This window comes from Apodemus sylvaticus, chromosome 3, assembly GCF_947179515.1.
Source record: "Apodemus sylvaticus chromosome 3, mApoSyl1.1, whole genome shotgun sequence".
Lineage (NCBI taxonomy): Eukaryota > Metazoa > Chordata > Mammalia > Rodentia > Muridae > Apodemus > Apodemus sylvaticus.
The window spans coordinates 171526971-171541083 of NC_067474.1; the positions used below are offsets into that span (position 1 = coordinate 171526971).

At 48.8% G+C, this 14113-nt stretch overlaps 1 protein-coding gene across 2 annotated transcripts in view; it reads right to left on the bottom strand.

Moving 5' to 3' along the window:
* Positions 1–4611: 4611 nt before the first annotated feature.
* Positions 4612–14113, bottom strand: part of Agrn (agrin) — a 33221-nt gene continuing 23719 nt past the window's right edge. For both annotated transcript variants that reach the window (XM_052178442.1, XM_052178443.1), the window contains 21 exons: positions 13909–14033; positions 13732–13837; positions 13316–13645; positions 13074–13211; positions 12531–12658; positions 12310–12424; positions 12108–12227; positions 11621–11968; positions 11336–11528; positions 10945–11160; positions 10331–10560; positions 10109–10243; positions 9843–9939; positions 9594–9758; positions 9197–9308; positions 8655–8771; positions 8335–8527; positions 8164–8251; positions 6647–6871; positions 6247–6350; positions 4612–5989 (listed from right to left, as the gene is read on the bottom strand). In XM_052178442.1, the coding sequence (XP_052034402.1) occupies positions 5832–5989; positions 6247–6350; positions 6647–6871; positions 8164–8251; positions 8335–8527; positions 8655–8771; positions 9197–9308; positions 9594–9758; positions 9843–9939; positions 10109–10243; positions 10331–10560; positions 10945–11160; positions 11336–11528; positions 11621–11968; positions 12108–12227; positions 12310–12424; positions 12531–12658; positions 13074–13211; positions 13316–13645; positions 13732–13837; positions 13909–14033 (3443 nt within the window). In that variant the 3' untranslated portion in view covers positions 4612–5831. The remainder of the gene's footprint in view (positions 5990–6246; positions 6351–6646; positions 6872–8163; positions 8252–8334; positions 8528–8654; positions 8772–9196; positions 9309–9593; positions 9759–9842; positions 9940–10108; positions 10244–10330; positions 10561–10944; positions 11161–11335; positions 11529–11620; positions 11969–12107; positions 12228–12309; positions 12425–12530; positions 12659–13073; positions 13212–13315; positions 13646–13731; positions 13838–13908; positions 14034–14113) is intronic.

Here is a 14113-nt window from a genome sequence, read left to right on the forward strand (position 1 = left end):
CTGGAACCAGGCTAGCCTTGAGCTCTCAGAACTCTGCCTGCCTCTGCCTCCCAAGTGCTGGGATAAAAAGGCATGTGTCACTATGCCCAGCTATGCCTCCCACTTTTTACTTATGTATTTGAGTGTTTTGCTTTCATGTTCATATGTACATCACATGCATGCCTGGTGCTCTGGATGTCAGAAGAGGGCATCTGATCACCTTAAACTGAAGTTAAAGATGATTGTAAGCCACTATGGGGGTGCTAGGAACCTAACCCTGGTCCTGTGCAAGAGCAACAAGTGTTCTTAGCAGGTGAGCCATCTCTCCAACTCCCCCAGTATCAGCCCCCCCCCCTTTGGGAATGATTTTATTATGTAGCTCTGGATGGCATGGAACCCAATATGCTGTAGCCCAAGCTGTCCTTGAACCCTCAGAGATGTGCCTACCTCTGCCTCCTGAGAGTTGGGATTAAAGATGTGGTTCTGATTTCTGAATAAAGGGAAGGATACAGGCTCCCAGAGTTAGTGAAGATGCAGCTTGGTCCTCAACCTGCTAGTCACCTCCCTTGCACAATAAACATGATGAACATAGATTTCCCCTGCCCCTTATGCTTGAGGCTCTTCCTGTAATTGTTAGCCTCTCACAGTTCTGCTTCCAGCTTCAGATCCTTATATAGCCATGGAGCATAAATTCATTGCTGTTGTAACTTTCTCTTTTAGAAATCATTTGGAGGGTGTGTGTGTGTGTGTGTGTGTGTGTGTGTGTGTGTACTGATGACTCAGCAGTTAAAGAGTGCAGGTTGTTACCAGAAAACCTAGGTTTGATTTCTAGCATCCACACTACAGCTTGCAACTGTCTGTAATGTCCCATCCCACTGACACACTCACACAGACATACACGAAGGCAAAGCACCAATGTACATTATAAAAAGAAAAAGGCCAGAGCCTTTTGAGCACCTAGTGGTGCTCTCCTTTAATCCTGTCACTTGGAAGGTAGAGGCAGATGGATCTTTGAAAGTGCGAGGCTAGCCAGGCTTATAAAACCAGTTCCAGGATAGCCAGGGCAGTTCCTCAGAGAAACTTTGTCTTGGGGAAAAACAAACAAACAAACAAACAAACAAACAAACAAACATACAAACAAAAAACAAGAAAGGAAAAAAATCACTTGGGGTCATGTCACCCTTAAAGCAACCAAGTGACATTTTCTAGAGAACTTCCCTTTTCCTAGTCTTCCAGGCTGCCTTTCCTTTTACTTCCCAGAACATTATGGATAGATGCGTACTCTTCAACAACCCTCTACAGGGTCTCAAGCTCTCCAACCCAGCCCCATTCAGACCATCAGAGAGCCCCCATCCAAATGTCCTGGACTATTTTCACTTGCCTCCAACCTGCTTACTACCTTACATGGCCTAGTGCTTTGGGGCCTCCTCATGAAGTCAGTTTTCAGAGCTGTCTAGCCTAGATATACTTACCATATTTGCCCACCACTCCTATCTAACTGCAGGGCACTAACTTGTGTTGTTCCTGATGGTGGGACCTCAGGCCCATTGTACTCTGGCAGGAGCTGAGCAGGACTTCAGTTCTCCAAGTTTTCCTGAAGAGCAAGACAGGCTGTACTACAACCTGACACACTCTTAGCACCTGCTACAGCAATGGCCTTTCAAGACTCATGGACTTATGGACCTCCTGGGTGAGCTTACAACTATTTTTTGTTCATTGTTCATTTGAGACAAATTCTCATTGTTCAGCTGTAGCTGGCCTGGAATTTACTATTTAGTTCAGGCTGGCCTCAAATTCAAGATCTGCTTGCCTCTATCTCCTGAGACCAAAGATGTATGTCACTATGCCTGGCTATATAGGATTTCAGTTTAAATTTATTTTATTATTATTTGTGCATGTATATGTGTGTGTGTGTGTATACCACTGCCCTGTGTGATCAAAAAACATTTTATGGAGTTGGTTCTCTCCACCCACCTTTTATGCAGGTTCTAGGGATTGAATTCAGGTGGTCAGAATTGCATGACAAGCACTTTTACCTGCTGAGTCATTTCATTGGCCCCCAGTTTTTTCATTTTTTTGTTATTTGTTTTGTTTTGTTTTTTGGGGGGTGGTGGTTTGAATAAGAATGAAGCCTCCACAGGCTCATATATTTAAATATTTAGTCATCAGTGAGTGGAACTGTTTGATAAAGATTAGGAGGTGTGGCTTTTGAAACCTCAAAGCCCATCCCCAAGCCTAAACCAAGCCCAGTGTCTTTCGCTTCCTAATGTTTGTGAGTGCAGATGTAGAACTTTCAGCTTCTTCTCCAGCACCTATGCGCCACCATACTCCCCACCATGATAGTGAACTAAACCTCTGAAACTGTAAGCAAACCCCAGTTAAATGCTTTTTCTTTCAGGAGTTGCCATGGCTGGGTGGTACTGGCACACACCTTTAATTACAGAAGAATTTTGAATTGACATTAGCAGAGGAAATTTCAAATAGCCTAGTACTGACTCTGTCATGTGGTTATTAGTGTTCACTCTTATAAAGATCTATAACAAAAAGGAGCAAGCTGGGAAAGAAAAAGTACAAAATATACAGTTGAAGGAGAAAAGGGGCACCAGGAAGTGGAATGGAGCTAAGTCCTGTGTTCAAGGAGATAAACAGATTAAAGTCTGAGGTTAGATAGAATAAAGGTAATAGTAACCTCAGGGTATGATGTCATCCAGCAAAACTCAGGTCTATACAGAGTTCCAGAATGGTCAAGCTTAGAGGTAGTGAACCATTAAATATAGCTGATGAAATTATATCTGAATAAGGGGGCGCCGGGCAGTGGTGGTGCACACCTTTAATCCCGGCACTTGGGAGGCAGAGGCAGGCGGATTTCTGAGTTCGAGGCCAGCCTGGTCTACAGAGTGAGTTCCAGGACAGCCAGGGCTACACAGAGAAACCCTGTCTCGAAAAACCAAAAAAAAAAAAAAAAAAAACCTGAATAAGGGGGCCATGTTCCAGGTCCAGCAAACAGAAGAATTTGCCACATAGTTCAGACTTTAGAGTCAGATATAGAAGAAAGGGGTTACAGAATCTCCCTCCACAGCCAAGGAAAGCTATCAAGGCCAGGTATGTGTCAGGGGTATCCCTGCATGGAGGTCTAGAGAGGCCATTGTGTCAAGCTGTGAATGTGTAGCCTAGATTGCCTTGAAGATCCCAAAATGTTGGAGATGCCACAACTGAGGCATCTGTTAAGGAAAGCTGCTAACAGGGAGTGACCAGCCCAAGAGAAAGAAGTGTGTTGCAATCAACAAAGATAAAAGGAGTTAAGAGACCTGAAGATCACTTAACATCAGACATATGATTTCAAACACAGATTGCCCAGCTGGTTTTTGGTCTTGCTTTGGTATTTCCTCACTATGCTCTCTTTTAGAATGGTAATGTATATCCTATGACATTGAATGTTGGAAGTATGTGCTCTGGTTTTTCATTGATATATTTTATAGGGAATTACAGTTAAGAGATTGCATGAGTCTCAAAAGAGACTTTGAACTTTTAAACAATGTTGATACTGTGATAGACCGGGGACTTTTGAAGTTGGACTAAATGCCTTTTGCATTATGATATGGCTATACACCTATGGGAGCCAAGAAGTGGAATGCAGAATGAATAAAAATGACCCCCTTAGGCCCATAGAGTGGCACTATTAGGAGCCTTGTCAGAGTAGGTGTGGATTTGTTGAAGGAGTATATCATTGGGGGTAGGCTTTGAGGTCTCAAATCCTCAAACCAAGCCTAGTATGATTGTCTTTTCCTGTTGCCTGAAGATCAAGATGTAGAACTCTCAACTCCTACTCCAGCACCGTCTGCATGCCACCATGCTTTCTGCCATGGCAATAATGGATACTGAAACTGTAAGCCAGCCCTATGAAATGTTTTCCTTTATAAGAGTGGTGTGGTTGTGGTGTCTCTTCATAGAAATAGAAACCCTAAGATACTGTGGTGATAGCATCTTTTCACAGCGATAACACACTAAGATAGACATTATTAACATAAAATCAGAATAGCATAATTTTAATTTAAGTCATGACTTCAAGGAGCCACTGAGCTAACTGTACCACCTCTTTTTTCTTCCTGCTCTTAGGGAGAGCTTCAATATCTTCAAGACTTCCTACTTATATATTTTTGGAGGTGCCAGTGATCAGAATTTCCTTCTCAGGGCTTCCTAGTTAATGTCTCCCACCATATACATCTGAGCTAGATAAAGGACTCCCTGGCTACTATTCTAGCTCATATATTTCCACAAAGGCATTTTCTCCCTAATTTGCCTAGTTTTATCCTCATTGCAACCACTAGCTCCCTTCCTTATATGTAGATCTGTACACACACACACACACACACACACACACACACACACACACACACACACACTGTAGCTTTGTTGCCTAAGAATAGTACCTTTTGAGTTAGCCTTCACACACACCCTGCGCCCATCCCACTTCCAGCAGAATGCATGTTCAACATGTAAAGAAGCTCATCCAAAAGGAGTGGTGGATTCCCAGTTCAGGTTCTACTTTCTCCAAGGAACAGGAGAGCTTGTGCCTCATGAAGCTGAACAAGAAGCCACTGGGCTGGTAAGTACAAACACAGTACCTTTCTTTTTAGTTTTTCAGACTTTATTTCATGGTATTTGACATTGACACATACTAGAGTTAGTAACAAGATACCATGCAGCTCCCTCTAGCCTTGGATCACCAAAGCAGGAAGAAGGCTATACTGCCCCCATCCCAGATTTGTCTAGTTTTTCTCCCAAAATGACTGTGCTGGACATTAAAGATAGGGAATGGAGAAGCAGACGGTTGCTTCAGTTTCAGTCATTTTTGGCTCTATAGTCACCTCTGCCATTCCTGTACCTGTCCTTGGCTGGACACTGGGTAATAACTGTCACTCAGACAAGGATGACTACCATTACAATGGACCAACTGAGGGCTGCCCTCACATTAGACCAATTAAAAGTTGCTGTGAGCACTTCTACATCAGAAATCAAACAAAACCAATGGTTGAAGAATATGGTTAGGAGTCTGGCTAGATATCTTTGAGAGCTGGATGCAGCTGGCAGGCGAGCAATGGAAATCAACCACATCCCATGGTGATGCACTCCCTCTTAGGGGTTCCAAAGTGGCCTTTGGGGAAAGGATGACCATGCTCAGGGTAATTGAGTAGATGGGTAAAGCCAGCTGAAGGCCAGTCAGGACGACTTAGATGGAGCCTGGCTTCAGTTTCCAGCCTCTAGGGACAGGCAAACACATTTTGGGAAGTAAGATGATGCCCCAATTATTATCACTTTTTCAATATCATAGTATTGTCACAGGGAGCACTAGGGGTCCAGGCTAGCCTGGGGTGAGGCTGGCCCTCAGCACACACAGGAGAGCAGCTTAAGTGGGAACCTACAAAGGACCCAGTGTTACTTGGTTTAATGAAGGCCCCCTTAACCCCAACAGCCTCCTCCTGCTCAGGGTCACAGTTCTCATTCAATAACACATTAATAACACACAAACAGGGCCTAGCAGTGGGCCAGGAGACCCAAAGGACCAATACAAGTGGACAGGTAGGAACATACAGTGCAAGGGGCTGAGGCATAGTACCTTAGGCAGGAGTGTGTCCTAAGGCTGCCTTCAAAGCCCAGGGCTCTAGGTGCTACGGCCTACTTAAGTACCTCAGCACCACTTTGTCTTTGCAGCACAGCTGCCCGGACGGAAAGGAGGCCAGGCCAGCAGTCCTTCTGGCCAACGTGCAGTCAAGAAAATCATATAAAAATGCAACAAGTTTACAAAAATAGAAAATAATTACAGTAGGGAAGGTGGCAGCTCTAGTGGCAGCTCAGGGAGTGGGGCAGAGTCTTAGCTCTGGTTTGGTGACAGCGTCCTCCAGCAGATGCAGCTGGCGATGGCCCACTACCACGTCCCGCAGACAGCCCACAAAACCTGTACCATAGGCCTTGGGTAGAGCCTGCCCCACAGGAAGCTTCTGGAGGCCTCCTACAGGACAGATAATAGATTAGCAGGCAGTGATGCCAACATATGGGGCCCACCAGCAGCACCTGACTACCAGTAGGGTGCTATACATGTGCACAGACTAAGATCTGCATAAATGAAGAAGAGGGTGCTGCCCTGCCTTGGATAGCCCATCTGTTATCCAGATGGGCCACTCCAGATGTCAGCTCTGGGACAGTCTATCCATCATATAGTTTAAGATCCTTGGGTATCCCCTCCCCTGGCCAGTTCCAAACACTCACCAAGCCACAGGGCTCCATCTGTGTCCAATTGTGTGGCACCCAATGGGGAAGAGCCAGTCACAGGTGCTTCATTGCCCACCTGAAGGGAACCTTCCCTGTGCTCCCTAGGGGATGATGGGTGAGACAAAGCTGTGGAAAGCATCCTCCCTACCTCCTCTAGGACCTAGATACCACATTTTCTCTATCACATGCCTTGAGGATACCACACCCTGAAAGTAACACTATATGTTATCCTGACAGGCAGTGGCTGATGGTTTCTCCTGTGTCTTTTTACTGTTCCCTCTTCCCCTTCTCATTAAAAAACCTTGAGTCAGGCTACTTGTAAACGTGAGTGACTGGGTATGACCCAGCTAAGCAAGTTCATCCACTACCTATGTTGTTCTCAGTGGACTTCACTGACCTGTGAGCCCTGACTCGGAGCCAGTGGTTGGTGTTGACCTTCACAGTGGAGCGCAGCACAACTGGCTGGGAACCTAGGTCATAGCTCAGTTGTAGATGCCCATCCACAATGGCCAGAGCCATGTAATCTGCACGTTCTCCAGCCTTGCCTATCCACAGCACCAGCCCCTGAGTGGCCTCAGTACGTAAGCTCAGTTCAAAGTGGTTGCTCTGCAGTGCCTTCTCACTGAAAAGTAAAAGGATGGGTCAATGGCTTCCAGGGTAGTAGGCAATTGAGTGGGGTAGGTGTGGGTGCTGTTAGAGCACACAAGTTTGAGGTACTATCATAGCGACCAGAAGCTGGTGATCAGACCCAAGCAATTGGGTGGGCAGGCCTAACACCAACAATGTGACAAAGGAGAGATAGGAGACAAGGTCAACTAGATAAAGTTGATCAGAGAGCTGGCAGACAAGAGGCAAGCACATGGCAATGTAATGTGCTGGGTCTCTCAAGTACTGCCATGTGCTTACCTGAAAAGGGCCCGGGAATCCAGAGTTTCAGGGCTTAAAAGCAGGAAGAGAGGGAAGCAGTAAGCAGGAGACAAGACAGGCTGAATGCAGGCCAAAATCCCCTTTGTCAATATGTGCAGATGAGAGGAAGAGCAAGCATAATTCCAAAGTATCAATGGCCCTTCCCACAAAGGGCTTTGGCAGTGACCCTTATGTAACACATGTTGGGGACATGCCCTGGTGGGTAGTTCAAGGAGAGAGGCATTGGTGATATGGAATCACAAAGATTCTTCTGATGACAGCAGCACTGGAGATGTCCTAGCATATACATGACCATCTCTGTGCATACACATACATCACATACACCATACACATTTGCATACATGTACACACATCTACACAAACTCACATTTACATACACATGTATATGTTGCAAAGCACATATGGGCATATGTAGATACAATACTACATACATACCCATAAATCAGATACACACCCAAGTACATACCTAGTACATACCAAGTATATATACATAGACATGTATACACACACACACACACACACACACACACACAAAATCACACTTGCAGTGGAGCCTCAGTGATGTGGGTGATGGCCCTTGGCAGGTATATCCTAGGTAGAGGATTGATCACTGCCAAGGCAGGAAGCTGAGCCTGACAGTATATGAACAGGCCCCAACCCCATCCTTCATCCAGGGTAGAAATTCTACCTTTAATAGGGCTCGAGATTGTAATGCTAGGAGCAAAGCATGGACATGAGTGAGTGCCAAGGTATGACTAGAGCCAAGAGCCTACTTACGCTGGGATCTCATTGGTCAGCTCGCTTGTAAACAAAGAGACAGAGATAGTGAGAATGAAGGGGGTAGGGTAGATTCTGGGCCTTCCCTCTTGGCTAGAACTGAGAGGGATGTGGAGAATTTAACACCCATACCCTGCATGGCATGCACAGACAGGACCAGACAGGACAGCCAAGGGTAGAGGGAGTGCCTGGTTCCTGACTGCATGTTACCTCTCAATCACAGCATTGAGGTATTCGATGTAGGTCCGCCCATCAAAGGCCAGTGTTTCTAGGTCCCCCACTGACTTCTCAACTAGCCCTGGGAGACAGATGGGATGAAATGGGCCTCAGGTGAGATCTCCAGGCCATGTCAAGTCTCAGCCCTGGACTGCCAGTGCTCACCCTTCTCGCAGTGCAGCCCAGAGAAGCCCCCAGGGCACAGGCATTCATAAGTGGCTTCCCTCGGGATACATGAGCCCCCATTAAGGCAGGGGTTGCCCAAGGCCTGGGTACAAGGGTGGTCAGCAAAAGGTGAGACATCTACTGCCTGCAACACATGCTCCTGAGTCAGTAGTTGATGGCCTCTTAGAGATACCTGAAGAAGAGAGGAGGGAGCACCTTAGTCATGTTTGCTACCCTCTGATGAGACAACCCTCACCTGGGACATAATCCCCACATACAATGACCCTCTCCACCCCACTGGCTGGTGCTCATCTCCATACCAGCTGGATGGCACCATCGAAGCCAGAGGACACTTCGGCCCCCCTGGCCAGCTTGCTGAAGTCAGGAGCTCCCCCAACATAGAGAGGCTCCTTGAGGTTGAGCATGGTGTGCGGCACCTATAGGAGGCATGGGGTAGAGGGTCATGTATGATCCATCCACTGGGCTGGAGTATGCCCAATTGCTTGATGCCCCACACCTACCCCAAACTATCTAGGAGGCAGTATTAATCACACAGAAATGGCAGATTGGGTCTTAGTGGGAAAGGGCTACTCTAGGAATGGGTACAAGAGATGGTGAGTTGAATTGGGTTAAGAGGCCAACAGTACCTTGCGGGATTTCTGACATCCGAAGAGCAGGTGAGGGGGTTGCAGAGCAAGAGCCAGAGAGCAGTGGGAGCAAAAAGGAGACAGACCGAGGCACAGGGCAGACAGAGAAAACAGTTCTGTGAGAGGTGACTATCAGGGGCTGTGAAGCCCCCAGGGAGGAGGAAGGGAAGTGGTAGGAACAGGGTCTAGACCTTCCTCATGCCCAGGATACTCACCGGAGATTCCCCTAGCACACGGGGCCCATCACCCACTTGAAGGGCACCCTTGCGGCCATTTCGTTCCAGGAATACCCTGACCCAGGTGCCCAGGGCTATGGGATCTTTGCTCCTGCAAAAAAGGTATGAGTAGACTTTGGTCTCTGTTCACCTAGAGCCCAAGTGGCACTGGCATATATATGTGTATATATGGGATCTTTGCTCCTGCAAAAAAGGTATGAGTAGACTTTGGTCTCTGTTCACCTAGAGCCCAAGTGGCACTGGCATATATATATATATATGCACACACACCCCTGGTATAGATACTGTCATCCCAACCTCAGGTAGTCCTTCAGGTCCTCCTTGTGATCTGTGCAGAATGTCTAGAGCCAACCCTGGTTAATGCCCATATGCCCACCTGATGACTGCAGCCCCCTTGCCAAGGTCATAGCGGAACTCTAGGTGCTGGTTATGCAGGGCCAGGGATACAAAGTCCCCCTTGCCATCTGTCTTCTGCCCATTGTAGAGGAGTAAGCCACTGGGCCCACGAGCCAAGAACACCATCTCCAGTGCCATCTTCTCCCTGGGGTCATGTAGAATTGTGGGAATGTGTCATTGTCTCTTCTTCAGGTTAGTTCCCTTCCATGAATCCTCCTGCCTTACTAACCCTAGGTCTCTCTCGAAGGTGTGCAAGCCTTTCAGTTCCAGATAGGAGAAGCCATTAAAGTCAGCCAGGAAGGGCCGGGAGCCAGCAGTTTCCAGGACTATGGAGGGCCAAACAGATGTCAAAACAAGATTGCAGACTCTGGTTTCCCTACTACAGTATCTGAATGATCAAATACAACCCTAACTGGATCATACACCAGACCTCAAATCAACCCAGGAGTTTGACCCTAACCCCTCATCCTTTCTCAGCAGCTCTTTAGATCTTACCTGTCTGACAGAAGGTACCACTGCGTCCCAGGGGACACTCACACTTGGCCCCACCACTGGAAAGCACACGGCAGGGGGCTGCCCCATGGCAGGGGTTTGGCTGGCAGGGACTCTTTTCATCTGCACAAGTTGGGCCTGAGGGGAGATTGAATAGGGGTTCCAAGAAACGAGTCTCTTCACACAGCACCTAGATTCCTTCCCAAGTACCAGGCTAGTTCTCACCAAAGCGGCCAGGTGGGCACTGACAGAGGAACATGCCAGCCTCCAGTGCTTGGCATAAGGCCCCACCATAGCAGGGGTTAGGTAAGCAGGGGTGGTCTCCACATTCTTCCACACCAGAGCTTTGAACCACAGCCTTTTGCCAGTTGCTAAGCTCCAGCTGCTGGTTGTTGATGTCCAGCATACGAATGCATCCTTTCAGGCCGATGCCCACAGAGGTCCGATCAAGTACCCTGATACCAGGAGGGGTCAGTCAGAGGCATCCTCTCACACTCAGCTATAATACTAGCATGCTCCATAAACCATGGCTAGAGATCAGGAATGCCCCTATGCCTACTCTCTTTATTGTATTCACAGGGTAGCTAGCTCAGTAACAAGACAGAATCAAGAGGTGGGTATAAGGGTCAAGGGTCAGGGCTGATAGTCAGGTATAGCCACCTTCACAGGTCCCACCAAAGGTAATCTACCATGGATAGCACAGCAAGAACTAATAGAGGGTCAGAAGATTGGTTGAGGTCAAAGTTACAGCTACCATCCACACCCATTCCTCTATTACCCATCATTTGTTACAGAGTTAGAGACCAGGGGTCAGTCAGTCCCAGCCTATTTCTGCTCACATGGCAACTTGTTCTTCTGGGATACCACCCACATAGAGGTTCGTGTCCAAGTTGAGGCCATCGGTGCCACTGGGACTTTCACCTACAACAGGAGTCTCGCCATCCACAGAAAGTGTGCCCTGCCGCCAATGCCGTGACAATTCGAGGCGGTGCCACCGTCCTGGTTCCACTGGCACTAAGCTTGTTAGCACCGCTGGCCCTGAGCCTGTATCGAACCTAGACATGGGAGTCTGTGCTTAGGGTGCTGGTCCAGGCCTACTACAAGCCTAGCCTACCTCATCTCACCCATGGCCCACCAGACTTCATTCCTTAGATTCAGAAGGTCTAGGTTGGTCTCTGCCATCCTACAGGTCATCTGACCTACAGAAGCCATGCCAATGTACATGCCCACCTGAATTGTACATGCCCATCCAACAGAGCCAGAGCCAGGAAATCTTTGCCACGTGCATTGCCATTGTAGAGTAGCAGTCCCTCTGTCTCCAGAGCCCGGAATTCCAGTGCCAGACGCAATGTGTGGTAGGCCCGGAGGGTGGGGAAGGCCAAGAAGGAGTGGCCCTTAAAAGCTGGCACAGAGGGGAGTTGTACTGCAGGAGACAGACAGAGTTAAGCTAATGCCTAAGACCCAGCTATACCCTCTGGCCATAACCCCAAACCCTCCAGCACTGGGTGACTTTACCTTTCTCACAGATAGTGCCACCCCTGCCTGCAGTACAGCTGCAGGTGAAACCCTTGCCAGAATCCTGGTTCTGGCAGGTACCTCCATGGAGGCAAGGTTGGGAATCACAGGACTTTGGGGGCTGTTGAGGGCCTGGGATCCAAGGCCGGTCAATGCTGGTGGTAGTGGTTGGTGGCCGGTGAGTAGTTAGTGGTGCTGTAGTTCTGCCAATAGGCCGGCTGGTATAACTGGGGTGGACTCGTGGGGTGACAGAAGAGGCAGGCAGTCGGCTCACAGTGGTGGCTCTGGCTGTGGCCATAGCAGCTGTAGTTCCTGTTGCAGCTCCCGTAAAGAAAGTGGGAAACCAGTCTGCAGGGAAGGGTAACTGTTAAATATGCATTTAACATATTTGTTATATGTTATATGCCACGGGACATATAAAGTATTGTTGAGATATAGAGGCTAGAGAAGAAAGGACAGGCAAAATGAGGCCTAACCTGGTACTCACCAAAGTCCAAGAATCGCACATGCTCCTGCAGAGGCCTCCTCACTGCCAGGGCCCACGGCCTGGATACCTGGATCTGTCGGAGCAGGGCCTGACCCACATCTGGTGCCTGGAAGGCTGTGGCTGGGAAGAAGAGGGTCCTGAGCATGACCTGACTCCATGCACTCCATACCCATCATCTCCCATGAGAGCAACAGGGGCTTACTAGGGTCAAAGTGGACATCCACAATGGCACGGACTAGTTTGCCAGGTCCCAGTTCCCGTAGGCGGATGCTCCAGAAGTCCTTCTTGACATCTGAATTCCGGAATAGGTCATCCAGCTGTGGGCAGGTAATGGGTGAGGGTGCAAGGTACTGTCTAAACTCAGTTAAGATTGAGCCAGTCATTTGGGTCTGTCCTAAATGAACACGCCACAAACCCTCATACCGTGCTTTCAATGCTCCTTGCAGTCTCCCCAAACAACTCTGACTTGGGGTCAGCCATCTCAGGTGTGTAGAACAGTTCCTGTCCCTCGACCCCCTCAAGCTCCAGCACGCCCTGGAATGCCTTGGTAGCTGTGGGGGAGGGGCAGTGAGGCCCTGCCAATGCCATCTAGCCTCCTAGGCAGCCACAGAAGCCCCACAGCAAGCCATGTGGGTGCAGGGCAGGGGATGTTAGTCAGATGATCATGGGGTTAGTAAGTGGGAACCCCAGGGTAGGGCTGGCGTCAGTTACCAGGCAATTCCTAGGAGCAGGTGCCCCAAGCTGGCTTGCAAGGAGAAAGATGGGTTAGGTATAGGGTCCTTGGCACACATGCATATTCAATGGCTGAAACCAGAGTGCATGTGCCAAATCTCTAATCCCCCACACACACTCAAGGGCTGGAGCCACAATACCATAACCTTATACTAACCTGCTGCCACAGGGTAAAGACAACACTCCTGTCTATGCTGTTCCTCAAGCTCATCCCTTTGCCTGCTGTTCACTTACCTGGACAGTTGGAGCCTTCTGAGTCCAGTGAGGGTGTCTTGCCATCTGAGCAGCAGCCCAAAGGTGAGTTGTAACAGGAAGCCCTCTCGATGGGTGGCCCATGGGTCACCACAATGCTGCCCACCAGGGGCTCAAGTCCTGGGGAAATGTAGTCTAAGCACAGTTCTGGGTAGGAGCCACTCTTGGGCTCTGCCCCCACATCACCCTCAGACCTGCCCACACGTCCCTGAGGCCCTGCTCACCCCCAGACCCGCCCCCACTGGCCTCCTCATCTCCACTCAGCTCCTCATCGCCACTCCCATTGGTGCTGCCAGATTCACTGAAGATTGATGTTGCAAGCCTGGTCACATCAGAGGGTGCTGTTGGAGGCACAGTCAGCACAGGCCATGCAGTGCTCCTGGGGATGCTGACTGTGGTCTGAGGTGATATGGGTAATGGGGTGGGCCAGTCATGGGTAGTACTGCTGGGAGACAGAGGAAGGCTATTGTGGGGAAATGGTAGTGTCTTGCTCAGGATATGCCTTGGGGTAGTCATAGATGCAGATGTTGGGGAAGCCCCAGGAGAAACACTCTCTGCAAAAAGAAGGATGTTGGGGGCTCAAGTCAGAGCAGGGTCAGGTGCTTCTGGTTTGTTTTAGGTGGTTGCTCTAGGTCCTTACCCTGGCAGGGGCCAAGACTCTGAGTAGAGATGTCCAGACGCTGGCGGCAGGCAATGGTCTTCAGCTGGCATTCATTACCATATGTGACACCATCTGATCCACAGACCTGGAGTACAGGGAAAGGATGGTAGGGAAAGGCCTCCTTACCCATTACTCTCTACATATTTCACTCCTTACCTTGGTAGAGTTAGCCTCTGGACATGTGAGAGTTGGGCAGACACATTGGGCAAAACCAGCCTTCTCTACGCAGGAGGCACCGAACTCACAGTGCATTTCCACACAAGTCACAGGTGTCATGGGATCTGAGATAGGGATAAAAAAATTCCTGCTAACTCAGGTACTCCCACCCTCAGCATAGGGGGTCCTAGTGTCAGTACTAGTT